This window comes from Podarcis erhardii (genome assembly GCF_964252035.2).
Source record: "Podarcis erhardii genome assembly, chromosome: 18".
Lineage (NCBI taxonomy): Eukaryota > Metazoa > Chordata > Lepidosauria > Squamata > Lacertidae > Podarcis > Podarcis erhardii.
Genome location: NC_138516.1, coordinates 7,527,707 through 7,552,465, shown reverse-complemented (window position 1 = coordinate 7,552,465; position 24,759 = coordinate 7,527,707). Strand labels below are relative to the sequence as shown.

Sequence of the window (24,759 nt, the reverse complement as noted above, 5' to 3'; positions counted from 1 at the left end):
CGGAGCGGTACCTATTTATCTACTTGCACTTTGACGTGCTTTCGAACTGCTAGGTGGGCAGGAGCAGGGACCGAGCAACGGGAGCTCACCCCGTCATTGCGGGGATTCGAACCGCCGATCTTCTGATCGGCAAGCCTGCTCTGGAGTCCCTTCAAACTCCCCCCACAGAAAACACCCACCAGCAGCCAACTGATAACCCCAGATGCTGCAGTGAAGCCAAATCGATGTCTCGCTCTGCGAACTCTGCGAACTCTATTAAAAGCTACCGCCAAGCACTTGGAAAGCTACAAGCTTCCCTTGATGGTGGTTCTCTTCTTCTTCTTCTTCTTCCTCCTCCTCCTCCTCCTCTTCCACAGCGCAGAGGGTGTTTGGCCCAGATTGTGAGATGTTGAGTTGGGGGAGCTTTCCCTGGGAGCAGGGGAACTGGACAGTCTAATCAACGCTCGGGAGAAAAAACCGCCAGGCCTCGAGAGGGTAATAGGTTCCCATAGCAACTTTTGACACAGATTTTTTGGGGGGGAAAGGAGGGGGGCAATGGATGAGAGAGCGTGGGGGTGGGGGAGGGGATAAGTGGTCGGAAACAAAGAGGGATGAGAGAGTGGCCTGGAACGCTGGACGGATGGACGAAGAGCTGTGCCAATTCTGACATTTCTTGCTAACAGCGACCAGCCAGAAACCCCCAGGGAAAATGCACTTCTTGTTGTTTAGTCGTTTAGTCGTGTCCGACACTTCGTGACCCCCTGGACCAGAGCACGCCAGGCCCTCCTGTCTTCCACTGCCTCCCGCAGTTTGGTCAAACTCATCTTAGCAGCTTCGAGAACACTGTCCCACCATCTCGTCTTCCGTCGTCCCCTTCTCCTTGCACCCTCCATCTTTCCCAACATCAGGGTCTTTTCCAGGGAGTCTTCTCTTCTCATGAGGTGGCCAAAGTACTGGAGCCTCAGCTTCAGGATCTGTCCTTCCAGTGAGCACTCAGGGCTGATTTCCTTCCGAATGGAGAGGTTGGATCTTCTTGCAGTCCATGGGACTCTCAAGAGTCTCCTCCAGCACCAGAATTCAAAAGCATCCATTCTCCGGCGATCAGCCTTCTTTATGGTCCAGCTCTCACTTCCATACATCACTACTGGGAAAACCAGAGCTTTAACTATACGGCCCTTTGTCGGCAAGGTGATGTCTCTGCTTTTTAAGATGCTGTCTAGGTAGGGACAACTCTGCTACTTAACCACCACCTTCCGAGCTCAGGACACCGAGCTCAGAGGGATAAGGCTGGGGAGATGTTGCGCCATGGAACACACCTGCTGGAAGATTTATAGCATCTTAGACTTGGGAGGGACCCAAAGGTCATCTAGTCCAAACCTCTGCAATGCAGGAATCTCAGCTAAAGCACCCAGGACAGATGGCCATCCAAGCTCTGCTTAAACACCATCCAGGAAGGGGAGTCCACCACGGTCGAACAGCTCTGACTGTCAGAAAGATCATAGAATCATAGAATCCTAGAGTTGGAAGAGACCACAAGGGCCATCGAGTCCAACCCCCTGCCAAGCAGGAAACACCATCAGAGCACTCCTGACATATGCCTGTCAAGTCTTAAAGACCTCCAAAGAAGGAGACTCCACCACACTCCTTGGCAGCAAATTCCACTGTCGAACAGCTCTTACTGTCAGGAAGTTCTTCCTAATGTTTAGGTGGAATCTTCTTTCTTGTAGTTTGGATCCATTGCTCCGTGTCCGCTTCTCTGGAGCAGCAGAAAACAACCTTTCTCCCTCCTCTATGTGACATCCTTTTATATATTTGAACATGGCTATCCTATCACCCCTTAACCTCCTCTTCTCCAGGCTAAACATGCCCAGCTCCCTTAGCCGTTCCTCATAAGGCATTGTTTCCAGGCCTTTGACCATTTTGGTTGCCCTCCTCTGGACACGTTCCAGTTTGTCAGTGTCCTTCTTGAACTGTGGTGCCCAGAACTGGACACAGTACTCCAGGTGAGGTCTGACCAGAGCAGAATACAGTGGCACTATTACTTCCCTTGATCTAGATGCAATACTCCTATTCATGCAGCCCAGAATTGCATTGGCTTTTTTAGCTGCCGCGTCACACTGTTGGCTCATGTCAAGTTTGTGGTCAACCAAGACTCCTAGATCCTTTTCACATGTACTGCTCTCAAGCCAGGTGTCACCCATCTTGTATTTGTGCCTCTCATTTTTTTTGCCCAAGTGGAATCCTCTTCCTTGTAACTTGAAGCCACGGAATCCTCTTCCTTGTAACTTGAAGCCACGGGTTCGAGTCCTGCCCTCCAGAGCAGGAGAAAACAAGCATGCTCCCTCCTCCGTGTGGCAGCCCTTCAGATATTTTAAGGTTAGCTCTCATATCTCCTCTTTTCCAGGCTAGACATACCCAGCTCCTTCGACCGTTCCTCATCAGGCTTGGTTTCCAGACCCTTGATCATCTCGGTCGCCTTCCTCTGCCCATCTTCCAGCTTGTCAACATCCTTCTTAAATTCTGGTGCCCAGAACTGGACACAGGATTCCAGGTGTGGTCTGACCAAGGCAGAATAGAGCGGGACTATCAAAAAATTAGTTTATTCTCTAGTACGGTGAATCGTTAGTTCCGTTGAATAGCACGGTGAATCATCAGTTCCACTGCTATCCCTAATATCCGTTTACTGTATTTATTTCCCCCCAGTTTGAACTATAAAATGGTGATTTTTCTTAATTCAGAATGAGAATACCCCTAAACATTTTATTAGAAAAAACCCCCACTGCTAATACCAATCATTCAAATACCAAATTATATAATTTAGGTCACCTCCCCCCATCCCCGCGAGTTCAAATTAATGGTTTGATGGTTTTCTTTATTTCTGCGTTCCAAAATCTTAATTTCAGCTACATTCTGGTTGAAATAATAATCACTTATACAACAACTGCAATATTCATAACTTCCATTCATGTCGACACATTAAGTGATTTATAAAAACTACAAGTGAGGCACTCAAACCATATCCTTGTGTGTGGCAATTAATTCTGTCTGTGATTGAGGAATGAGGGAGAACAGCAACAGGGAAAAGATAGATGTAACATTTTACAAGAACAAGGTCCTTCTCCTTAGCTGCACCTTCAACTTTCGTATATAAAGAGATGGTTAGAAGTTTGAGTGGGTGGCATGTGGCTATGATATAAGAAACAGCGAGGCAGGGAGAGAGGGCAAAATTTTGTGGGCGATTGAGATTCAAGCTCAAACACTGCCCTTTGATACCCGAAAGCACCAACAAGCCAGGGAAAAAACTGACAGAAATAAATAAGCAAGGATAGTCCAGGTTTACTGCTGCCTGACCAAAACCTTTTGAAAACCCCTCATCAACTACATTTGGGGATTTTTTTTTTTAAAAAAAACCCTGCCTTATACCAAGTCCATTTAGTTCAGTATTGCCTACACTGGCTGGAAGCATCTCACCATCTCTTTATACAGATATGTATTTGGTTTCGTTATAAATGTATACAGTGGTACCTGCAGTTGTGGACGGGATCTGTTCCAGAGGTGCGTTCGGATCCTGAGGTTTCCGCGACCTAAGGACCGCTTCTGCACATGCGCAGGCCGCTTGTGCTCATGGGCACGTAGCAAAACCAGGTAAAAAACTTCTGGGTTTGCCGTGGCGAACCAGAGCAGCGCGCGGAAACGCAGTTTACCTTCCCGCCGGAGTGGTACCTATTGATCTACTTGCACTTTGACGTGCTTTCGAACTGCTAGGTTGGCAGGAGCAGGGACTGAGCAACGGGAGCTCACCCGTCATTGCGGGGATTCGAACCGCCGACCTTCTGATCGGCAAGCCCTAGGCTCTGTGGTTTAACCCACAGCGCCACCCGCATCCTACTTAGCCTATACATAAATCTGGCCCTGGTCTCCTGAGGTCCTCCCCCCTGTATCCTTTCCACCTCCTTAGCACTTGCAGAGAGAATAATAAGCAGGGCAGGACCTTAGATCAACTTCTTGGGCGGCTGTCAATCATGCTCATTTCTGCAGCATTCTGGGCTCGGGGAGAGCCGATTTCCATCTGTCTTTTCAAAAAATGGATTTCAAATGCGCTGCATATCTTGGGGTCTGTGCCTTGTTGTTGTTTTCCCCCTAACATTCCTGGCTCAACAAATAGGCGTGCTGGGATTCAGTATCTGCTTGGCTCCTAGTCGCGTTTTGGGGTGTGATTGTGTGCAGAAACGGGAGGAGAGAGAGAGAGACCGAGCCTTATGTTCCAGCCCCGAAAGAGATCTCGACAAAGGCTGGATGGAATTCATTCCTAATACTAACAGCAATAGCGATGAAACAAAATTTCTGCCGTCAAATGCTTCCCTGCAGACCTCAGGGCGGAGATATTGCCTGGGTGGATGTCTGCAGGGAATGGGAATATTCTGGGCAGAATGGGTCCCTAGATTCAGCAGGCAGGCTGACAGCATTTTGAGGAAACTTTAGCATCAAAAGCCCCCTCTCCCCCCGCATAAAAATATTAATGCTGCAATCTTATGGCCTCTGGAAGAGTGTTTGGGGGGCCACGTTAACACCATTAACCCTGCAACCCTGTGGCCCCTGACAGAATGCTGCAAGGGCCACAAAAAACCTGGGAGGGTATCACAGGGGCCACAGTATGGCCCTTGAGCCTGTAATCCTATGGCCCCTGCGAAGATGTTTTGAGGGCCATAGAAAAACCTGGGAGTGTCTGGCGGGGGCCACGGTAAGATCGTTCACCCTGCAATTCTGTGGCCCCCGGGAGCGTATCTTAGGGAGCCAAAGGAAAGATCAGATTTCCCTCCCCAAGGACAAAGGGTGTGTGTGAGAGACAGAGCGCTCTAACCTGGAAGTTAGATGGCTTCTCGCCACTGCAGATACCTCCAGACTCCGTACTGACATCGGTTAGGGTCCCCCAAGACACCCGCAAACTGGGGTGCGGTGGAAACTCTGCCAGCCCAGGAGGCAGCATAGATTCACGATATTTTTCGCTCTATAAGACGCACCAGACCACAAGATGCACCTAGTTTTTGGAAGAGGAAAACAAGGAAAAAAATATTCTGAATCTCAGAAGCCAGAACAGCAAGAGGGATCGCTGCGCAGCGAAAGCAGCAATCCCTCTTGCTGTTCTGGCTTCTGGGATAGCTGCGCAGCCTCCATAAGACGCACACACATTTCCCCTTACTTTTTAGGAGGGGAAAAGTGAGTCTTATAGAGCAAAAAATACGGTATTTCCTTTCTTGTTGACTGCTCCACTGAGGATGAGCGAGTGAGTGTTTTGCCACTCTCTGTGCCTCCCCCGCCCCTCATCCACCCACACACCTATCTGCCCACCTGTGGACACATCCAACAGTCGTCCCCCCTCCCACACGACTGCCCAGATTTCTGCTATGCTAGAGCAGATCTAAAAGAACTACTTATGTATGCATTTCATAGATTTTTGTTCTGGGTAAAACAACAAAACAAAACAAAAACCGTCCAGGAAGCGGATTGCAACATACTTTAAAATGCAAAGTAAATAATCAAGCCGGGAATTGTTAAAAATAACAAACAAGGTCAAGGCCTGGTTAAATGCTCTGCGCATGAAAATCAAGCCAATGCGGACTGGTCTGGGTAGCAGTGCCTTCCGAAACGCGCATGTCACGATGCCGCTGTGGTCTAAACCCCTGAGCCTCTTGGGCTTGCCGATTGGGAGGTCGGCGGTTCGAATCCCTGTGACGGAGCGAGATCCCATTGCTCCATCCTAGCTCCTGCCAACCTAGCAGTTCGAAAGCACACCAGTGCAAGTAGATAAATAGGTACCACTGCGACGGGAAGGTAAATGGTGTTTTTTGTAGGGTCCTAGGATGTAAGTCATGGGCCCCGCCTGCTAGCCTTGCTCCCTAAAATATCACTGGTTTACTCCTTTCTATATATAGGGTGCTGACATTCTGCATGGGACACAGGTGGCGCTGTGGGTTAAACCACAGAGCCTAGGACTTGGCAATCAGAAGGTCGGTGGTTCGAATCCCCGCAATGATGGGGTGAGCTCCCACCGCTCGGTCCCTGCTCCTGCCAACCTAGCAGTTCGAAAGCACGTCAAAGTGCAAGTAGATAAATAGGTACCGTTCCGGCGGGAAGGTAAACGGCATTTCCGTGCGCTGCTCTGGTTCGCCAGAAGTGGCTTAGTCCTACTGGCCACATGACCCAGAAGCTGGACGCCGGCTCCCTCGGCCAATAAAGTGAGATGAGCGCCACAACCCCAGAGTCGGCCACGACTGGACCTAATGGTCAGGGGTCCCTTTACCTTTACATTATGCATGGACTGGTTGCATGGCAACATGCGCAAATGGCTTGAGATTCCTTTGAGGCCCATAAATGGCCGTATAGCATATATTCAACACAAAAAAACAGCGGCAATTTGTTGTTGACAAAGGACAGCTGGACATAGAAAGGGCCCCATTACCTTCAGTAGCTTAGGGCATGCATAGACAAACTCCAGCCCTCCAGATGTTTGGGACTACAATTCATCCCTAGCTAACAGGACCAGAGGTCCGGGATGATGGGAATTGTAGTCCCAAACATCTGGAGGGCCAGAGTTTGCTTATACCTGGATTAGGGCCCCATCAAACCTAAATCCAGCCCTCCTTGGGGGCAGCTGGTGGGGCATTGTGAGGATGCTGAACTTTTTTTGCCCTGGTCCAGCAACCTCGTGTTGTGTTCTTTTGTCACTCCTGCAGGAGTTGCTAAGGGATCCATCCCAAATTTGTGCAAGCGGGGGGGGGGGGGCAAGAATGCGTCCCGCTGCTTCGCCGTCTCGCCGCAAGCGGCGCACTGTTTTGACAGCTCGTGGCGCAAACAGTTCCACTTAGAGATTTCATGCCAACCCAAACTCATCCCGGCTTCCCCCTGACGCTTTCTCGCCACCAGAATCTTGCGATTGCCTAATCACTGTTTTCGTTTGGGGCTCGCTTCTCCCCCCGCCCCCCGCCTCACCCAGTTGCTTAATTTGCCTTTAAGAAACGTTAATACGGATAAATAATGCAGGGGGGTTGCTGCTGGGAACCGCGTCTGCTGTGTGTTTTCATCCTTCTTTTTTTGCATATGCATCTCAGCTGCCAGCTCTATCCCTCTGGATAGCAGTGAGCTGTAACTCGAAGAGGAAAAGCGTCTTGCATTTTTGCTTTTCCTCGTTGCCACATCGCGGCTCGCTTTTGTTCCTCGTTAAATGCTTCACGGACTCCACAGGTTCCCTACCCAATTTCGGTGGGCAAATAGGATAAGCTTTGCAAGATATGAGGCGCGAGCAGGGTAAGCTTTGCAAGAGGTGAGATGCAAAGGAGATAAGCTTTGCAAGAGATGAGGTGCAAGTAAGATAAACTTTGCAAGAGGTGAGATGCAAAGGAGATAAGCTTTGCAAGAGGTGAGGTGCAAGTAAAATAAACTTTGCAAGAGGTGAGATGCAAAGGAGATAAGCTTTGCAAGAGGTGAGGTGCAAGTAAGATAAACTTTGCAAGAGGTGAGATGCAAAGGAGATAAGCTTTGCAAGAGATGAGGTGCAAGTAAGATAAACTTTGCAAGAGGTGAGGGGCAAACAGGCTCCCCCTTGTGAGAGGTGACCTGCAAAGGAGGGGTCTTCTTAAACATCTCAAGAACAGGCACGAGGAGTATCTGGCCAAATTAAGCCAGTACGTTTCTGAGCATAATTTAAAGTGTTGGTGCTGACCTTGAAAGCCCTAAACGGCCTCGGCCCAGTATCCCTGAAGGAGCGTCTCTACCCCCATCAGTCAGCCCGGACACTGAGGTCCAGCTCCGAGTGCCTTCTGGCGTTTCCCTCCCTGCGAGAAGCGAGGTTATGGGGAACCAGGCACAGGGCCTTCTCGGTGGTAGCGCCTTCCCATCCGATGTCAAGGAAATAAACAACTATCTGGCTTTTAGGAGACATCTGAAGGCAGCCCTGTTTAGGGAAGCTTTTAATGTTTGATGTTTTATTGTGTTTTCAATATTCTGTTGGGAGCTGTCCAAAGCGGCTGGGGATGGGCGGGAATATAAGTCATGAGCTCTCATTATCATTATTATTGTCATTATCAACAACAACAACAATAATTAGCTACATTATTATTGTCATTATCAACAACAACAACAATAATTAGCTTGGCAGTAGTCTTGATAGAACTTGCATGGTAGTTTCCTACCAAGTACCCAAACACTCTACCCCTGACATCATATATGACATCAGGTTTGGGATAGGTAAACATTGGGCTGTAAAGGGACAATCTTTTCCTAAGGTAAAGGGAACCCTGACCATGAGGTCCAGTCGTGGCCGACTCTGGGGTTGCGACGCTCATCTCGCTTTATTGGCCGAGGGAGCCGGCGTACAGCTTCCGGGTCATGTGGCCAGCAGGACTAAGCCGCTTCTGGCGAACCAGAGCAGCGCACGGAAAGGCCGTTTACCTTCCCGCCAGAGTGGTACCTATTTATCTACTTGCACTTTGACGTGCTTTCGAACTGCTAGGTTGGCAGGAGCAGGGACCGAGCAACGGGAGCTCACCCCGTCATTGCGGGGATTCAAACTGCTGACCTTCTGATTGGCAAATCCTAGGCTCTGTGGTTTAACCCACAGTGCCACCCAATCTTTTCCTACCCAGGGTGAAATATTTGCCATTTTTGACAGCCAGCTGCAGGGGACGCATTTCCTGCGCTCTCGCCTCTCGCTTGCCGGAGGCAGAGAGCGCGCAAGATTTCCCACGCTGCAATTGGGCCGGCTCTCAGAAATGGCGGAAAGGGAAATTGGAAGCGAGATGCAAATAGAACTTAATTACAACCTACCAACGAGGAGGAAGATAAAAGCTTTTGCCGTTCTTTTAAATTTCCTTTTCCTTTTGCAAAAAGATGGGTGGTTTGGCGTGAGCGTTTAAGGCTGAGGCGATATTTTAGTCTCTCTGCCTGAGGCTGAACTGAAACAGTCTGAAATCAGGTGCCGAAATCCCAAGGGAGCAGAAAAGACTATTTATGTTCGCGACCACGTCTGCGCGGATGTTATTGGCCCAGAGATGGAAAGAAGACAAAGTCCCTACGATACAATAATAGCAGATGAAGTTGATGGATTATGCAGAAATGGCTAAAATGACTAGAAGAATCAGAAATCAGGAAGACCAAAATTTTAATAAGGAATAGGGAAAATTTATAACTTAAAGACCATTGTAAAGAGTTAAAATTGGTAGTAGGACTGGAATATCGCTTGTAGTTTAAGGGTGAATTCTGGACACAATGGAGATGTAAAAGATTTGGACAATCATAAAAGATGTGGGAGGAAATGATTAATAAGAGGACCCACAAATCTTGTTTTTATTATTTATGTTTGACATATCGCTGTAAGAAATTAATTTGAAAAACCAAATACAGTGGTACCTCGGGTTAAGTACTTAATTCGTTCCGGAGGTCCGTTCTTAACCTGAAACTGTTCTTAACCTGAAGCACCACTTTAGCTAATGGGGCCTCCCGCTGCTGCCGCGCCACTGGAGCACGATTTCTGTTCTCATCCTGAAGCAAAGTTCTTAACCTGAAGCACTATTTCTGGGTTAGCGGAGTCTGTAACCTGAAGCGTACGTAACCTGAGGTACTACTGTAAATAAATTTAATAATAATAATAATAAAGGAACAGTCCAGAACCCACCAGCTACAGCATTGTTGTACGGGGCCTTTTCAGTGAGGGCCCCACCTGTTTAATGATGATGGCGGAATCCCCAAGGATGTGCTCTGTGGGGAGCTGGCTTCAGGCAACAGGCACAATCTGACTCCCTGTCTGCTGTTGCTTGAGAAACCTTTACTGACAATAAGAGGAGACATGCACAGAATTATCCCAGGTGTGGAGAAAACCTTTTCTCCCTCAGAATATTAAATCTATCAATTAACACAAAATAGGCTTCCATGGTGGAATAGGTTAGCGTGTCAAGCTGTTCGTGGTTCTAGCCCATCCAGGGTTGCAGAGGGTTGGACTGGATCACCTTTGGGTGTCCCTTGCAACTCTATGATTTTAAAACCACACCAAATAGACACTCGTGGCAAAAGCGAATTATCCAGCTGGGAAAGTCTATCGGAACAGGGATGTCATAACTGAAGACGTCTCGGCGCAATCTCAAGAGGCATCCCATGCCATAGAGATAAGGCGGCCAAACCATTTCCCAAGGAGACTGGAATGATTGGATATATGAGAGTGTCTGCATTTAGTTTTAGGGAGAAATCCGCATCTTTAAAATTCCTCTTTATTTCATTTAAAAGAAAAACCACATTTTTTTCTCCATTCTCCTGTGTCTCTGTGCTTGGGAGAACTTTAACGATTTAAGACACCTTTTTGGTTATTCGTGCCTTTTTTATATTTAATTCCGACACGCTTTGCTAAGGCTTTTGCGTGATCTGGGTAACTTGATGATCCCTAAATTCTTTACCTTTGATGTCTGCATCAGCTACCTATAATTATTGTTTTAAAATAAGGTATGCTTCATATTTTTTACTTTTAAAAGAGATCACCTTTGTCTTCACTTAAGGCAACAAAACAAAACAAAACAAAACAACCCACTCAAAAACAGGCACAGGGTCGAAAAAACTGGTGCTTGGCTTTTAAAATTATGCTTTTTTAAAAAGGCAGGGGAAAAACCTATGGCTGCATCTCCCCTGGATTGGGGTATGAGCAAGCAGCCACCAGTTCTAGAATGGTCCGGGCTTGCTGCCATAGCAACCGGAAGCTGATGCTCTAGACCATATCCAGGGCCTGCAGGTTGTCATGGCAACTGGGTACCACAACAACCGACGCTGTCCTCAGAGATCTTTCTTCCTTCCTCAGGGCTGACCCAACGAGTTTGGGTGGTTTGTTCTTTTTCTTCTTCCTTTTTTTTTTACTATTTGCAAATGAAAACTCATTATTCTGCTAGCCTCTGCTCCTTTGCTCAAGTTGCGCTGTGTTTTATCATCTTCCGAACCGCACAGCAACAAAAAAAGGCATTTGAATGATCAAGAACTCCGATTGCTTTTTGTTATTCGTTTTTCTTTTCTTTTCAGAGTCTCCTTCATTTCACTCTCGCGGCAGAAGTCTTTTGAACAGAGAGACTTCTGAGAGGAATGCAATAAATTTGTGCCAGGCTGGGGGGTGAGGGAGCAAACAGATGTACATCCCATCAACACATTTGAGCACAACCTTTGGCATGGATCCCCTCTTTTTACGCATTCCAGCACTCATTTGAACACCACGAGTACAGTGGTACCTCGGGTTACATACGCTTCAGGTTACATACGCTTCAGGTTACAGACTCCGCTAACCCAGATATAGTGCTTCAGGTTAAGAACTTTGCTTCAGGATGAGAACAGAAATCGGGCTCCGGCGGTGCGGCAGCAGCAGGAGGCCCCATTAGCTAAAGTGGTGCTTCAGGTTAAGAACGGACCTCCGGAACGAATACGTGAAGCACCACTTTAGCTAATGGGTGAAGCAAAGTTCTTAACCTGAAGCACTATTTCTGGGTTAGCAGAGTGTGTAACCTGAAGCGTATGTAACCTGAAGCGTATGTAACCCGAGGTACCACTGTAATAATAATAATTTTTTATTTATACCCCGCCCTTCCCGGTTCAAAAACCGGGCTCAGGGCGGCTAACAACAAATTTAAAGCACTTAATTATAAAAGCAGCGTAAAATACAGTATAAAAACATGAAGAACAATAAAAGGATTGCTCTTGCGTACTATTTTAGACACATGGTTCATATATTTAGATATGTGCACATTTATTATACAGCGGTACCTTGGGTTAAGTACTTAATTCGTTCCGGAGGTCCGTTCTTAACCTGAAACTGTTCTTAACGTGAAGCACCACTTTAGCTAATGGGGCCTCCTTCTGCCGCCGCGCCACCGGAGCATGATTTCTGTTCTCATCCTGAAGCAAAGTTCTTAACCCGGGGTACTATTTCTGGGTTAGCGGAGTCTGTAACCTGAAGCGTATGTAACCTGAAGTGTATGTAACCCGAGGTACCACTGTATTATGAATGCAGTTCTGGATTCATAAAGGAACAGGTTTCAAGGGCTTCCTATTGCAACACGAAGGAGCTCATTTCTTCCTCACCACAGAGAGCCAGTGTGGTGTAGTGGTTAAGAGCAGTGGACTCGTAATCTGGGGAACCGGGTTCGCGTCTCCGCTCCTCCGCATGCAGCTGCTGGGTGACCTTGGGCTGGTCACACTTCTCTGAAGTCTCTCAGCCCCACTCACCCCACAGAGTGTTTGTTGTGGGGCAGGAAGGGAAAGGAGAATGTTAGCCGCTTTGAGAATCCTTAAAGGGAGTGAAAGGTGGGATATCAAATCCAAACTCCTCCTCTTCTTCTTCTTCTTCTTCTTCTTCTTCTTCTTCTTCTTCTTCTTCTTCTTCTTCTTCTTCCGCCTCTCCAGATATGAGGAAAAGCCTCTGCTACCGGAACTACAACGACACCTGCGAGAACGAGCTGTCTTTCAACATGACCAAGAAGATGTGCTGCTGCTCGTACAACATCGGGAAGGCCTGGAACAAGCCCTGCGAGCCCTGCCCCACCCCGGCCAGCTGTAAGCCAGCAGCCCCGCACGACATGCTCTCGAAAACCAAGCACTGAGTTTTCCATGCCTTCCCCAAAATCTCCTGTAACTTGTTGCTTAGAGTTACCAGTCATCTCTCGCACCTAGCACTGCAAGAAGTAACTTTGTCCTTTCAGCTAGTCATAGCGGGGAGACATGGATAATCCATTGGGGGACAGGGGGCGGGCGGGTGTGGGGGACTCCCTGGTCCTGAATGGGGTCACTGTGCCCCTGAAGGACCAGGTGCGCAGCCTGGGAGTCATTTTGGACTCACAGCTGTCCATGGAGGTGCAGGTCAATTCTGCGTCCAGGGCGGCTGTCTACCAGCTCCACCTGGTACGCAGGCTGAGACCCTATCTGCCTGCAGACTGTCTTGCAAGGGCAGGCGCCACCACTGACAAGGCCCTCTGCCTGGTTCCCTGTAACTTGGCTTCTCACAGTGAGAGAACCGCCAGAAGGCCCTCGGTGCTGGACCTCAGTTTCCGGGCTGAACGATGGGGGTGGAGACACTCCTTCAGATATACTGGACCGAGGCCATTTAGGGCTTTAAAGGTCAGCACCAACACTTTGAATTGTGCTCAGAAATATACTGGGAGCCAGTGTAGGTCTTTCATGACCAGTGTTATATGGTCTCGGCGGCCGCTCCCAGTCCCCAGTCTAGCTGCCGCGTTCTGGATTAGTTGTAGTTTCTGGGTCACCTTCACAGGTAGCCCCACGTAGAGTGCATTGCAGTAGTCCAAGCGGGAGATAACTAGAGCATGTGCCACTCTGGCGAGACAGTCTGTGAGCAGGGAGGGTCTCAGCCTGCGTACCAGATGGAGCTGGTAAACAGCTGCCCTGGACACAGAACTGATCTGCACCTCCATGGACAGCTGTGAGTCCAAAATGACGCCCAGGCTGCGCACCTGGTCCTTCAGGGGCACAGTTACCCCATTCAGGATCAGGGAATCCTCCACACCTGCCCGCCTCCTGTCCCCCAAAACCAGTACTTCTGTCTTGTCAGGATTCAACCTCAATCTGTTAGCCACCATCCATCCTCCAGCCACCTCCAGCCACTCACACAGGACCTTCACCGCCTTCACTGGTTCTGATTTGAAAGAGAGGTAGAGCTGGGTATCATCTGCATACTGATGGATACCCAGCCCAAACCCCCTGATGATCTCTCCCAGCGGCTGCATGTAGATGTTGAAAAGCATGGGGGAGAGGACAGAACCCTGAGGCACCCCACAAGTGAGAGCCCAGGGGTCTGAACACTCATCCCCCACCACCACTTTCTGAACATGGCCCAGGAGGAAGGAGCGGAACCACTGTATGACAGTGGTTGTAATGTAATGAGGTACAGTGGTGCCTCGCAAGACAAAATTAATCCGTTCCGCGAGTCTCTTCGTCTAGCGTTTTTTTCGTCTTGCGAAGCAAGCCCATTGACGGCTAAGCGGATTAGCGCTATTAGCGCTATTAGCGGCTTTTAGCGGCTTTTAGCGGCTTTTAGTGGCTTATCGGCTTAGCGGATAAGCAGATAAGTGGCTTAGCGGCTTAGAAAAAGGGGGGGAAGGAAAAAAACAACGCAGGAACTCGCAAGACATTTTCGTCTTGCGAAGCAAGCCCATAGGAAATTCATTTTGCGAAGCACCTCCAAAACGGAAAACCCTTTCGTCTAGCAGGTTTTCCGTCTTGCGAGGCATTCGTCTTGCGGGGCACCACTGTATATGAGCAAATCTTTCTTTACCGCTTCCTTTTGCAGCTGAATACCAGATCCTATGTGGCAATCAGGCCCCTGGATTCATCATTGATATTCACACTGGGAAACCAATCGGTAAGTCAACCCCAAACCCCAGTCTCCTCTATTCATATCTTCCGCTGATAACATTCCCCTTTGGGCTTTTAAAGGTGTGACTCTTGTCTCTTTGCCAAAACTGAGCTAGCAGGAAAAAGAGATCTTGCATCAACAACTCTCGAAAAGTGTTCTTCTGCAGTGGAAAAAATTAAGGCAATATCTCCCCCCCCCCCAAAAAATAATATTTATTATTTTCAGTAAATAAGCATAATACAAAAGAATTAACAGTACCAAAAACAAACAAAAGATAAAACAGAAAAAAGATAGGAAAAAGGAAAAAAATAAAAACATACAATACAGCATAATGCCACTTAATTAATTACAATTAAGTACCATCCATCTTCATAAACATAATATTTGACTTCCTCGAGTCTCTTCCGTCTGAATTTCTTAGTAATTATCTGTAGCAGTTATCAATATTTCGAAAAACCATATCACAGTCATAATCATATTACATCACTTTCCTTATCGTGCATTTTCTTATTTGTAAATTTAACCCCAATTTAATCCTAGGCCTAATTGATTCTTTCAAGTGGTTACATATCTTTAATATTACAATATTTATTCAAATAGTCTTTAAATTTCTTCCAATCTTCTTGATAAGTCAAAGGCAATATCAGGAATTAAAGTCTCAATGAAACGTTCCAGGGTATTTGCTCCTTATTCTCAAGAAACCCAGTTTTCTGATTCTCTTTTCCAAGTTACACATAGTATTTCATGGCTGCTGAGTAAACTCTATCCTTATTGGGCTGCCAGTTCAATGGCAGAGGCTTGACTGGGAAGCTTAAAGCCCGCTACACAGGAGACGAACTGAAGAAAAGGAAATACAGTGGTACCTTGGTTCTCAAACTTAATCCGTTCCAGAAGTCCGTTCCAAAACCAAAGCGTTCCAAAACCAAGGCGTGCTTTCCCATAGGAAGCAATGCAAAACGGATTGATCCGTTCCAGACTTTTAAAAACAACCCCTAAAACAGCAATTGAACATGAATTTTGCTATCTAACGAGACCATTGATCCAGAAAATGAAAGCAACATTTTATAAATGTGACAGTATTGTAGATGATGAAAATTATTATTTTTTCTTACCTGCATTGATGATAGTCATTGTTTGGATTTTATCCATTTCATCCAATTCCACTGTCACACAATCAATCAATCAATCAATCAATCAATCGCTGAACCGGGCTCCACACAGTCATGAAAACAAATTAACCAAAAATGCCACAAAAACGTACAATAAATAGCCAAAACAAAAGCGCCAAACTTAATCCGTTCTGGAGGTCCATTTGACTTCCGAAATGTTCGAAAACCAAGGCGCAGCTTCTGATTGGTGCAGGCAGGCGCCCTGGAAACAATAGCCGACAGCCACATCAGACCTTCAGCTTCTGAAAAACGTTTGAAAACCAGCGGCTTCAGACCTTCAGCTTCTGAAAAACGTTTGAAAACGTTTGAAAACACTTACAGTGGTGCCTCGCAAGACGAAATTAATTCGTTCCGCAAGTCTCTTCGTCTTGCGAGTTTTTCGTCTTGCGATGCACGGTTTTCCATAGGAATGCATTGAAAATCAATTAATGTGTTCCTATGGAAACCGCCTTCCCCCGACCTCTTCTGGCGGGCGGCATTTTAAAATCGCCCGGGACAGCGGAGGGCGATTTAAAAGCCCCTGGGAAGGCAAGCAGGGGGGACAAAGACTTTTGCCCCCCGCCTGCCTTCAGAAGAGGTCCAGGACAGGCTTCGCGGACCTCTCCGCAAGCAGCGGGAGCGCTCCTTGCGGAGAGTTGCCAGCGTGCCCAGGCTTCGCGGCCCCGCCGCCCGGCTTCGGGACATCGTTCCGATGCCAGGCGGCGGGGGGAGGCTTTCTCGCCCCGCCGCCCGGCGGCGGGACGATGCCCCGAAGCCGGGCGGCGGGGGGAGGCTTTCCCGCCCCGAAGCCGGGCGGCGGGGGGAGGCGTTCCCGCCCCGCCGCTCGGCTTCGGGACATCGTTCCGATGCCGGGCGGCGGGGGGAGACTTTCCCGCCCCGCCGCTCGGCTTCGGGACATCGTTCCGATGCCGGGCGGCGGGGGGAGACTTTCCCGCCCCGCCGCTCGGCTTCGGGACATCGTTCCGATGCCGGGCGGCGGGGGGAGGCATTCCCGCCTCGCCGCCCGGCATCGGGGCATCCTTCCGAAGCCCGGCGGCGGGAGGAGGTGTCCCCGCCCCGCCGCCAGGCTTCGGAGGAGGTCCGAGGACAGCGGGGAAGACGAGCTGCGCTTCCCCACTGTCCCGGAGATTTCCCTATGGGCTGTCGTCTTGCGAAGCAAGCGAGCTCAGGAACTCGCAAGACATTTTCGTCTTGCGAAGCAAGCCCATAGGGAAATTCGTCTTGCGAAGCGCCTCCAAAACGGAAAACCCTTTCGTCTAGCGGGTTTTCCGTCTTGCGAGGCGTTCGTCTTGCGGGGCACCACTGTACTTCCGGGTTTTTGGCGTTTGGGTACCAAGGCGTTTGAGAACCAAGGTACCACTGTATGAATTTTCTCTGCCCTGCAGCCTGACCAGTTGTGACTAGTTGGAGTCAAAGATCTATAAAAAAAGGTGTAGGTTCGCACCCGCTGACCAGCTTCTGTCATCATCAATCTTTATTACGGTCCAGAGACCCAACCAGAGACCCAACAAATCGTTACAAAGCAATGCACAATTCAGACAGCCTACCTCCAGGTTAAACAAGCATTTTGTTCAGAATATAGGGATCATTGGTTCTTGCAACCACCAATAAAAACTTTGCCACTGCTAATGTTCTAGCGTTTGTCCGGTCTTCCAACAGGAACCTGACATAGCGAGCCTCTGATTTTCCCGGGAAAGGTACCAGCGAGGGTAATATCAGTTCAGCCCTGGCTTGCTCATATTTTGCACAGTGCAATTAAATATGTTTTATGGAATCGATGTCTTGAGCACACGAGCAAAGTCTATCCTGGTAGGGAACTGACTTGGAGCGCAAATACCACTGCTCTGGTGAAGAAGGCCCAGCAGAGAATTTATTTCCTCAGACTTTTAAAGAAGAACAATCTGAGTGAGAGACTGCTGGTGTCCTTCTACCGAGGTTTCATAGAGAGCGTTCTTACATACTGTATTTGTGCCTGGTTCTCCAGTTGTACAGCTAGGAAGAGGTAGGTGCTCCAGAAGGTCATAACCACAGCCCAAAGGATTATTGGTCATCCCCTCCCATCTTTGGAAGAACTGTACGGTTCCCGTTGTCTTAGGAAAGCAAACAATATCCTGCAGGATGTATCTCACCCGGGATACAGTCTGTTTGTACTACTGCCTTCTGGCAGGAGATACAGAAACATCAAGTCAAGGACAAACAGACTGAAAAATAGTTTCTACCCAAGAGCTGTGGCCTTCTTAAATGCTGTAACTCGATAGTGTGACCTGGGAGTTTGATGAGTGTGGGTGTGGGTGTGGCTGGAATGTGGTTTGTTTGGTTGTTGTTGTTGTTTTGCTTTTGTTGTTTTTAAGGGATGGCATCCAATTTCGTTGCACTTGTGCAATGTTGCACTTGTGTAATGACAATAAAGAATCTATCTATCTATCTAACTCCTCTCAACCTGCCATCCAGCACTGCAGAAAGAAAGACGTTTAGTCTGGCTTTGGTGAAAAGCCTTCGGTAATTTGGTACTGTCAGGTTTTTAATGTAAGAGACCAGCTTCTGTTTTGATTTGAAATGTTTGTTTTGGGCTTCTCAGAAGTACGTAAAGGCAAGAAATGGCAGGAAGGGGTGAGCGCTGGACCGTAATGGCACCTGCCTCAGAGGGGCCCTAACTGCGGTCCGGCATGCTCCGGCTGGGGAAAAAAGCACTGTCTTATTTCTTGCAGATATTGATGAATGCAGTGAGATCCCTGCCATCTGTACCAATGGAGTCTGCATCAACCAGATTGGCAGTTTCCGTTGCGAGTGCCCCATCGGTTTCAGCTACAACAATATCCTGCTCATCTGCGAAGGTAGGGGCTGTGATTTGTGAGGAGCGGGACCTCAGGCGCTGGGTAGATAGATAATTTATTATGGTCGGAGACCAGCTTATAAAACCCACTTGAAGGTACAGTTCCAGAAGGAAAACAGACAATTAAAACAATGTACAACTGTAAATTTAAAATTTATAAATGTGATGAGCGTATAGACACTTAAAACTTTGAGATAAACTACGGCAGAGAGCTGAACCAGAGTCACCCCTGGAACCGAGTTTGGGGGTTTTCTTAACATGTTAGAGTTTTTTCGGTCTGGTGGCAAACAGAACCACGACACCACGAGACGCGTGTAAAACACTCAAACAAAGGTTTTATGAAAGGTAAAAGGACCCCTAACCATTAGGTCCAGTCGTGACCGACTCTGGGGTTGCGGCGCTCATCTCGCTTTATTGGCCGAGGGAGCCGGCGTACAGCTTCCGGGTCATGTGGCCAGCATGACTAAGCCGCTTCTGGCGAACCAGAGCAGCGCACGGAAACGCCGTTTACCTTCCCGCCGGAGCGGTACCTATTTATCTACTTGCACTTGGACGTGCTTTCGAACTGCTAGGTTGGCAGGAGCAGGGACCGAGCAACGGGAGCTCACCCCGTCGCGGGGATTCGAACCACCGACCTTCTGACTGGCTCTGTGGTTTAACCCACAGTGCCACCCGCGTCCCTAGGGTTTTATTACAGCTATACAAAAACAACAAACACAAATCCTGTGGCTGCTCTCTCTCTGCAGGCAAATTCAAACTGCAACTTCTCCTTCTGTAGTCATCGCCAGCCTAGAAAACCACTCCCAGAACTCGCAGAAACAGTTCTCAAAGTTACAATCGTATTTTCTGTTTCTTTGCAGAATGACTCCTAACACCCCGAGCCGTCGGGGGAAGTCAGGGAGCTGCGCCGCTTTGCTGGCAGCCTTTCCCCCTTCTTTTTGACAGCTCAGGGGAGGCTTGGGAGTTGCGGGGGGGCAGCATGCTGTTGCCCCCTGCACTCCCGGGCTCCTGGAGGAGGCCAGGACACGGCTTTCTTTGACGGGGGGAGGGTGGAAGAGGGGAGAAGGCAAGATCTTCATCGGATAGCTGCCTGCGCAGCTTTCTTTGATGTGGGGTGGAGGGAGGGAAGGGGAATTTCAATGTGGGAGGGGTTGACAAAAATTATTTCCACGCCGGGTACCACCTAACCTTGCTACGCCACTGTGTATGTGATTGGCGGGGTGCTGGCTCCCCAGTTTGGGGGGTGGGGGACAGAGGTGGCAGAAAGGGCTGCTTGGAGCATGAAGGCACTGTCACTGTGCATGTGCTGGTGAGCGCATTGCCTGGGAAAGCCCATGCCCAGACAAGTGGGGTGAATCATGTGTTGCTTCCGATCCCCTGCAGACATCGATGAGTGCAGCAGCGGCGAGAACCTCTGCCAGAGAAACGCCGATTGCCTCAACAGCCCGGGAAGTTACCGGTGCGAGTGCTCTTCCGGATACAAGCTGTCGCCCAGCGGAGCCTGTGTGGGTAAGTCGGGAGGCGTTCCTTTGCACCCCAGACCCGGGCTTCATTTGCGGTCGTGGAACAGTCACCTTCCCTTTAACTCCAGGCCTGTGAGATCTCCCTGGAACGAAAGAAAAGGAGGCAGAGGGAAGCCTGCCAGGGGCTGGACTGAGGAGGAATCCTCCTGTACTCGCCAGAGAAGAGGGAGACAGTGTAGATTTAGAACAGTGGTTTGCAGAAGGGCACGGTTCAGAGGCTGCAGAGGGGAGAAGCTGGGAAATATTGGGAGAGCAGCAGGAAGAAGAAGACGCACCAGGGGGAGAGACAGTTAACAGATTCAGTGTCTCTTGGAAGCATTCCTAATCCCTGCCACCCTCTCCCAGGACCCAGCATGCCTTGAGAGTAGGAGAACAGAAAGCTCAAAGGCTGAAAGCGCAGATCAGCCAGGGCAGGGATGACATAGAATAGGAGGGACGGAGGGGGTGGGACGTTACTCATAGCAATGCCATTGTCTAAGAGAGACTGCATTCCTTCGTCTCTCTCTGTGACTATTGAATAAGCTACATGGTAAGAACTCTTCTTGCTTATCTGCTTCTTGGCATCCCACAGTGAGAGGGATAGGATTCCCTGAAGCCTTGACACAACCTCTTGATCCCCTTACGCTCGATTCACTTGAGGCAACTGTTAACGCACGCAGTCTGCCGGCTGTTGGTTTGGCACACAGAATATCATGCCCTCCAAACATTTATCTGATGAAAATAGGGACATATAATAATAATAACAATAACCAGAAGAAGAAGACAACAACTAATACTACTACAATAGTCTTCTTCTTCTTCTTCTTTGTCGATCACTCGTAGCCGAGTAAGATTGTCTTCCACAAACACGGTTTTAACAGTGAGTCCGTAATTGACTGTGGAGGCCAATTCTGGATCCACACGTCCTTCCACAGTGGGGACATAGGTTTCCGGGCGAGAGCTGATCACGGTGTGGATTTGCCAAGCGTGCCTTCCTCTTAGCGCGTTCCTCCCATTTGTCCTGAGTTCGAGTGTCTTCAAAGCCCATGACACCTTTGGTCAAGGCTGTTCTCCAACTGGAGCGCTCGCAGGCCACTGTTTTCCAATTGTTGGTGTTTATACTACATTTTTTAAAGATTTGCCTTGAAGAGGGTCTTTAAACCTCTTTTGTTGACCGCCAACATGACGCTTTCCATTTTTAAGTTCGGAATAGATGCATGTGCTGTACATAGCGGTTTGCCTCCGGCGCTGCTCAAGCGCCGTATGGACAGCGGTGGGATCCCTCCAGCACCGCTACATGTAGAGGATCCTCCGTTCGCGGCTGCACCGTCCGCATGGCACTGGAGCGGCGCCACCGGCAAACTGCTATGTGCAGCGCATGTGCGGCGTCACTACGTACAGCGCATGTGTTGTACGTAGCGATGCCACACATGCACCCTACATAGTGGCGCCTCACCCCGGGTGTCACAACGCCTTCGTTCGCCCCTGCCTGAAGGCAGACATAGTTACAGATATATATATGTCAGGGGTTCAGAAGGAGAGACACAGGAGGGGGAGCAAATGGAGAGTGAGGAGGAGGAGTACGAGGGGGGAGCAGGCAGTGACAGTGGAAAGAGTTATTCCACAAGCCTCTCCAGCGAATCGGAGGACTCACAGAAGGGAGCGCCGATGGCCAGGGCGAGGGGGGTTCCAGGGGGGAAGCCCCAGGAGGAAGGGGCCAGCGGGGAGTCCCTGAGCAGCAGTTGGAAATCAGGACCAGCTTCCCCACCAGAGCGCAGTGGGGAGGGGGAGTCCCAGGAGTCGGGACCAGTGCTCTCACCACCAGCGGGAGGAGAGGAGTCAGGTTTGGTCACGCCCACATCAGGAAGCGGGGAAACGGTCAGGAGGAAGGTTACCGGCTGGGCGCGCGCGCCAAGTTCAAATGTACAGGCGAGCGGCACAGCAGGGAGCCCGGATAGGGAGCCAGGTCCTAAAGCCCGCCGGAAGGAAGGGGAAGACCAAGGGGGGTCAGCGTCAGAAGAGTCCAGGAAGGAGGAGACCCCAGAGGGCAGAAAGACCCAGCGAAGGAAAGAACAGCGTAGGAGGTGGAGCCGGGCGAGGATCTTAAACTGGTGTGGGAGGAGCAGTGAGTCAGAGGGGACTTAGCCGGTCTAGCGTCGAGACGTGGGTCTGCGCGCCCAGAGCTTTGAAATGGAAACTAAACTTCAATAAAGACTTTGTATATTATATCCACCGGGCGTTGGTCCTCTGTGAGCTGGGATCTAGAGGCAGACCTGACAATATACATATGCACACACACACATATATACGCGCACACACGCACATACACACACACAGATGTGGATCTACCCCATATGAGTTAATCCCAGTGACTGCAGATTGGAAGTCACTGCAGGTCACACGATGAAAGGAAGATGGAAGGAGGGCTATGCCCCTTGTGCTTTCATTAGCTGCACAGGTAAGGTCACGCCCACCTCTAGTCACATGCAAAAAAAAGTAAGTCCCAGCCAGGAGGAAACAGGAAGTTTTCGACTGGCTGGTCCAAACATCCCCTTGCATGTCCGCTCTAGGAAAACAAGGAATGTTGTACTTGACCGCTACTTCGGTATCACACACCCCCACACCCCCCCCCCACTGCATGCCCTTCCTCTCCGAAAGAGGAGGCTGCTCGGTGACTTTGCTTGAAGGCGCAGGCGTTAGGATTCTAGCTTCGTGTTTGCAGTCATGAGATTGTTGTATGTTTTCATTCCACAGTGTGGGAAGTGACGGAGACAGGATGTTTTGGTATTGCTGTGTTCCGCGAAGTAGGACTCTTGTCCTTTATCCTTTGTCTTTTTGCTGTCTGATGAGAAAGAGGAAGGAGCAAAATGCTCCGAGTGTATTATATGTAAATAAACGTAGATTAGCCAAAATGCTGTGCTACTGAGTTCTGTTACGCAGACTGTGAATAGTCTGTGGATTCCTAAGTGTGCTGTTGCTTCTTGGTATCAGTCGCTGCGATGTTCGGGCTGAAGAAAGCTTTTGAAGCTACTGAACGACAGACCAGGAGCGCTCGCACGTTGAAGAGCCTCTGTCACTCTAGCATTAGCCATCGTGTGTCTTTAAAGCAGGCTGAGTCTGTTTACAAGCAGCTGGTACACTGCTTGAGGTTTTTGCATTCTCCTGCCGCAGCCGATCAGTTCAAAGTCCACCCTTGTTGCCAATTAATTAGGGACTGGAAGGCTTCCTGGGGCAATGAGCACATACCTCTAATCAATCTTCTTCTCTTTTTTTAATTAATTTTTTATTAAAGAATTTTCTTTTACAAATTTGTTCAGATACAACCATATTTTCCAATTTACAAATTTTTTGACTTCCACCAGCTCCCCCCACAATCCTCATACAGTGGTGCCCCGCAAGACGAACACCTCGCAAGACAGAAAACCCGCTAGACGAAAGGGTTTTCTGTTTTGGAGACGCTTCGCAAAACGAATTTCCCTATGGGCTTGCTTCGCAAGACGAAAATGTCTTGCGAGTTCCTGCGGGGTTTTTCCCCCTTTCCCCCCCTTTTCCTAAGCCCTAAGCCGCTTATCAGCTGATCCACTGATAAGCCGCTTATCAGCTGATCCGCTAAAAGCCGCTAAACTGCTAATAGCGCTAATCCGCTAAGCTGTCAATGGGCTTGCTTCGCAAGACGAAAAAACCGCTAGACGAAGAGCCTCACGGAACGGATTAATTTCGTCTTGCGAGGCACCACTGTATTTTAATCTTTATTCCGCATTTCCTTTATAATGTATTGCCAGTTTGTAATATCTTCACATCTCTTTTTCTCTTTACAATACCCTTTCTCATCACAAAGCCTCTTTAAATCCAACTAGCGCTGTCTGTTCATCACAAATATTTTCCAGATATATCGTAAACTTTCTCCAGTCCTGAGTGAACTTGTGATCTTTCTGGTATCTAATTTTTCCAGTCATTTTATCTAATTCCACATAGTCCATAAGTTTCAACCTCCACTCTTCCAGTGTCGGTAATTCTTCTTGTTTCCATTTTTGGGCGATTAGGATTCTAGGATTTTGGGCGATTAGGATTTTCTGTTAGGAATTACAGGAAGAGAAATTAATAAAAGTGATTACAAACTTTTCCAATATGCAGTGTCTGATCAATCTTCTTGACACGCAGAGACAATAAGCTGCATTCCATTCTTCTGGGCCCATAACCAAAAATGTCAGACTTGCGTTCGACCGAGCGACTCCTTCGGTCGAGTCCTCCGACGTGATTAACGACCTGAGCCTTTGATGAGGCTCCAGGCATGTTCCCTCATTACACAGAGTATCCAGCACACAGGGAAGGAGCCGAGATAGTATGAGCTACATTGCAAAGAGAGTTTTATTTCTAACTACGCAGACAGAAAAGAAATGTACATGCTGTCTCTGTGAATGCAGAGAGCAATTGAACCACAAAGGAACAAGAAACCAGTAAACATCACATCCGTCTCCCGTGAGACTTCCAACGGCCTGGAATCTCTAGAATTCAAAACAGTGTCTTATGACTCCAGGCACTGCACAGTGGCACAAACAGAAACCAACAGGGCATGTGTCTCTGCCGGGGTCCTACACGAGAGTAGGACGATCCTAACAGCAGGTTGCCCTCTGCTTTCCAGAGAGGTCGTACCTGAGATGCTGGCATCTCACTTTTTTTTTTTTTTAAAAAAAAAAGATATTTATTGAAGTTTCAAAGAGGTTACAAAATAAGAAAAAAAGAGAGAAAATACAAAGTAAAAACGATTAAAAACAAATCAATCTTTTCATATCTTGTCTTTCATTTGTTTGTTTCCCTGACCTCCTCATACCTCCCTTTTTTGTATTCCAGTTCAGTTAGTTAATTCAGCAAATGCTTTCCCTCCTT

At 48.6% G+C, this 24,759-nt stretch overlaps 1 protein-coding gene across 1 annotated transcript in view; it reads left to right on the top strand.

The window, feature by feature from the left end:
- Positions 1-12,389: 12,389 nt before the first annotated feature.
- Positions 12,390-24,759, top strand: part of FBN3 (fibrillin 3) — a 56,404-nt gene continuing 44,034 nt past the window's right edge. The window contains exons 1-4 of the mRNA XM_081846045.1: positions 12,390-12,552; positions 14,303-14,374; positions 18,246-18,371; positions 19,754-19,879. Coding sequence (XP_081702171.1) covers positions 12,405-12,552; positions 14,303-14,374; positions 18,246-18,371; positions 19,754-19,879 — 472 coding nt within the window. The 5' untranslated portion in view covers positions 12,390-12,404. The remainder of the gene's footprint in view (positions 12,553-14,302; positions 14,375-18,245; positions 18,372-19,753; positions 19,880-24,759) is intronic.